Source organism: Coffea arabica, chromosome 5e (assembly GCF_036785885.1).
Source record: "Coffea arabica cultivar ET-39 chromosome 5e, Coffea Arabica ET-39 HiFi, whole genome shotgun sequence".
NCBI classification, from domain to species: domain Eukaryota; kingdom Viridiplantae; phylum Streptophyta; class Magnoliopsida; order Gentianales; family Rubiaceae; genus Coffea; species Coffea arabica.
The window spans coordinates 45727842-45730842 of record NC_092318.1 but is presented as its reverse complement, the minus strand read 5'-3'; the positions used below and the strand labels follow the sequence as shown (position 1 = coordinate 45730842).

The 3001-nt window shown below is 39.4% G+C and overlaps 1 protein-coding gene across 1 annotated transcript; it reads right to left on the bottom strand.

The window, feature by feature from the left end:
• Window positions 1–202: 202 nt before the first annotated feature.
• On the bottom strand, window positions 203–1585 carry LOC113743476 (uncharacterized). Its single transcript, XM_027271494.2, has 2 exons — window positions 905–1585; window positions 203–782 (listed from the first exon to the last, which is right to left on the bottom strand). Exons 1-2 carry the CDS (start codon window positions 1424–1426, stop codon window positions 480–482), a joined length of 825 nt encoding a protein of 274 aa, XP_027127295.1. The 5' UTR covers window positions 1427–1585; the 3' UTR covers window positions 203–479.
• Window positions 1586–3001: the final 1416 nt, after the last annotated feature.

The following is a 3001-nucleotide window of genomic DNA, read 5'->3' as shown; positions in this document are numbered from 1 at the left end:
ACATTGGCAAAAATTGAACTATTCTCTTCTACAGGGTCCATACATTCAATTTTCAAGAAATAATAGAAATATGGTATTATTTCTCTATGCCATTTATCTTTTTAATCCATGATTTTCCCCATTTTTTGCATTTTAATGAGAAAGAAGAAATAGCAAAAGAAAAGGCAAGAATGTAAATGTACAAATACTAAGTCCACGGCCATCTCAATAATGCTAGGATGTATACACATTCCAAATATTCCGTAAAATACCAAAGGAGAAATGTATCTTTTGCACTTAAAAATCCTACTAGGAAGCAATAAACAAATTCTACCATGTCCCAAAAAAAAAAAAAATTACAAGGAGACAAAAAAAAAACAAGGAAATAATGAGAACAAACCGAACACTAGCACTACTATGATTTCTTATCTTATCCTAGATGAAATATTTCAAATTTCAGTCCTACCAACTTTTCAGACCATCTACTCTAAATCCTACGGCTAAGCACACTCGGAGGAATCACAATCGACGGCTGATTGATCTTCACTTAATCTGCACAACTTAGCAATAGCTGCAGGAGATCCCATCTCTTGCCTCTGCAACCGCTTAACGGACTCCACTATTGCCCATGAGTTCGGCCTCGAAATTCCAATCCGACCCGATTCTCGTCTCCCGCTTTTCAAACTCCTGGTTGATAATGAGTCAACACAATCCGCCCGTTCTCCTCCACCACCACAAGCACAAGCAACCTCCTTCGCCGCCATCTCCGGCGGCTTATTCAAATCTATCCAACAACGGTTCTCCTGCGTCATCACAAAAACAAAATGTCCAGCCTCAGCCTTAGAAAACCTTAATTAAAAAGGAGGAACATAGTTTTTTTTTTTATTTAAAATAAAAAAACAGAAAAAATTTTATGGTTTCATACTTGTGAGCGGGGATCTGAGGCATTTTTGCGCATTCTTTTCCGATCACGCGGAGATGACGCCAATGAAGAAGACGCAGACGAAGAAGAATTCGATGCTTCTTCATCGTTATTCGACGAAGAACTCGCCGGTGGAGGCGGTGCGGTCGGTGACCATGGCACCACTTGAAAATCTTCATTATCCTTCTTCTCATCATCATCATCATCATCCTGCTCACCGACATCTTCACCTTCCGATTCATTAACATCAACCTCTTCTTCACCGTCGTCGAGTCGATTGCGCTTCCGGAGGCAGCAGTTGTCGCAGACGGAGACGGTGGGGCCTAGTTTAGTCCCGCTGGCTGTCCACGGCGTCGGAGACTGGCAAACGTGGCAGAGGAGAGTCCTCAAATGCCTCGCAACCAGGAAATTAGCGGCGTGGACTCGGAAATCGCAGCTCCAGCAAAGACTGGCCTGGTCCGACTCGCAGTACATCCTCGCCGATCCTCTACATAGCTCACAATTCTTCCTCATTTTCGCTTTCATTTTTTCTTCAACCTTTTCTTTTCCTCGTTTTTTATCCCTTCTCAAATGCTCAAAATAGTCTTCTGGAGAGAAAAAAAGTGGAAAACTGAGAAGAAAGAGAGCGGAAACTTGAGGGGGGGCGCTAGAAAAAGAGGTTCCAAGTTGAGGGTTACTATGAAACCGTCTCAGCATTTGGGGTATATAACGGAACTGTCACCGCCCTTTGTTGATTTGATTGGTGGGGCAGGAAGGGTAGGATGGTAATTTCATGCAAAGATTGGCATGTAATATTTTCTAGGTGTTAGTTTAATTAGGAAAATCTTTTTTTTTTTTTAAATATCTCGAGCGAAATGAAAGCAATATGTTTCCTTCTAGAAAAGTAAACGAATGAGCAAAATGGAATTGGAGCGATACATGCAAAGAAAGAGTAAGAGAAATAATTTATTTTAAAATTTGCTAGAATATTATTTTAAAATTTTACAAAAGAATATGATGAAAATAAAGCGATATTAACAATGTATAAATTGTCAATCCCATTAGCTGATAAATTAATATAGCATGTGATCTTTTGACATCTTTTGCAATTAAGTTTGTAAATAATAAGACGTAATAAAAAACATGTTCTTGTCGTTTTTCTCTAAATTAGTCAATAAATGATTATAAACAACCAAAACCAAAATTATAAAGTTAGTATGGTAGTTCAAACTTTGATTAGTATGAAAATCACATCCTTTAAAACTGTTCTTTCCTGTGTTGTTAGCGTAAACTACATTTTTACTATTTTTTAAACTAACAGATGCATGCGAATGCACATTGCATTTGCAAGGAAACATTTTTATCCATTTAAATTTATTAGTGTAAAAATATGTTTACATTAAGGAAAAATTAATCCTACAATTTGGGGGTGTGTGGTTCTTTTGATCTAATTTAGATCTTAAATTAGAAATTAATAAAGTGATACGAAACTAGGAATCTCAAGTAATTTTCAAGGTTGCACTTCCAGCGCCTTTCCATTTTGCTACCCCAAAAAGGAAATACTTGCTACTTTTAACAAGATAAGGAATTAAAATAGCAAGAAAATCCATCAGGTTTAATAAAAAAAATCCAAATGTCTCTCGCAAACAACGACATTTGCCACCCGCCAATTAATCCACGAACGATAAGATGCCTGAAGGGGTAAAATTGGAAATTCACTCTTCCCAGCCGGTTCAGATTTTCCAGACTTTACTTTTGTGGCTGAAACGACAGCGTCCCAACGTGGATTGAATGGTGGGAGGGGTGCCAGGTGTTGGGAGATGGGGGAACACCGGCTCTGCTTCCTGTGGTTCGTACAGGATATTTTCTTTTATTCTCGTTGATGACGTGGCACTCACACGTGGCAGATTGCCAGTTGGGGAGATTATGATTCGCTTACGTGGATTAATTGGGACCTCTTGTGGGGTCTGGCCCACGTGCTGAACACCTGAAGATGACTAGGCTGCACTGGTGGGCCATTTGCGGTCCCACGCTTCTTTTTTGCCGGGTTTGGGTATGGGGTTTTTTTTTTGGGATTAAGGGCCTTGATTGGTTTGTTCGGTTTGAGAAGATCAAGGCCGG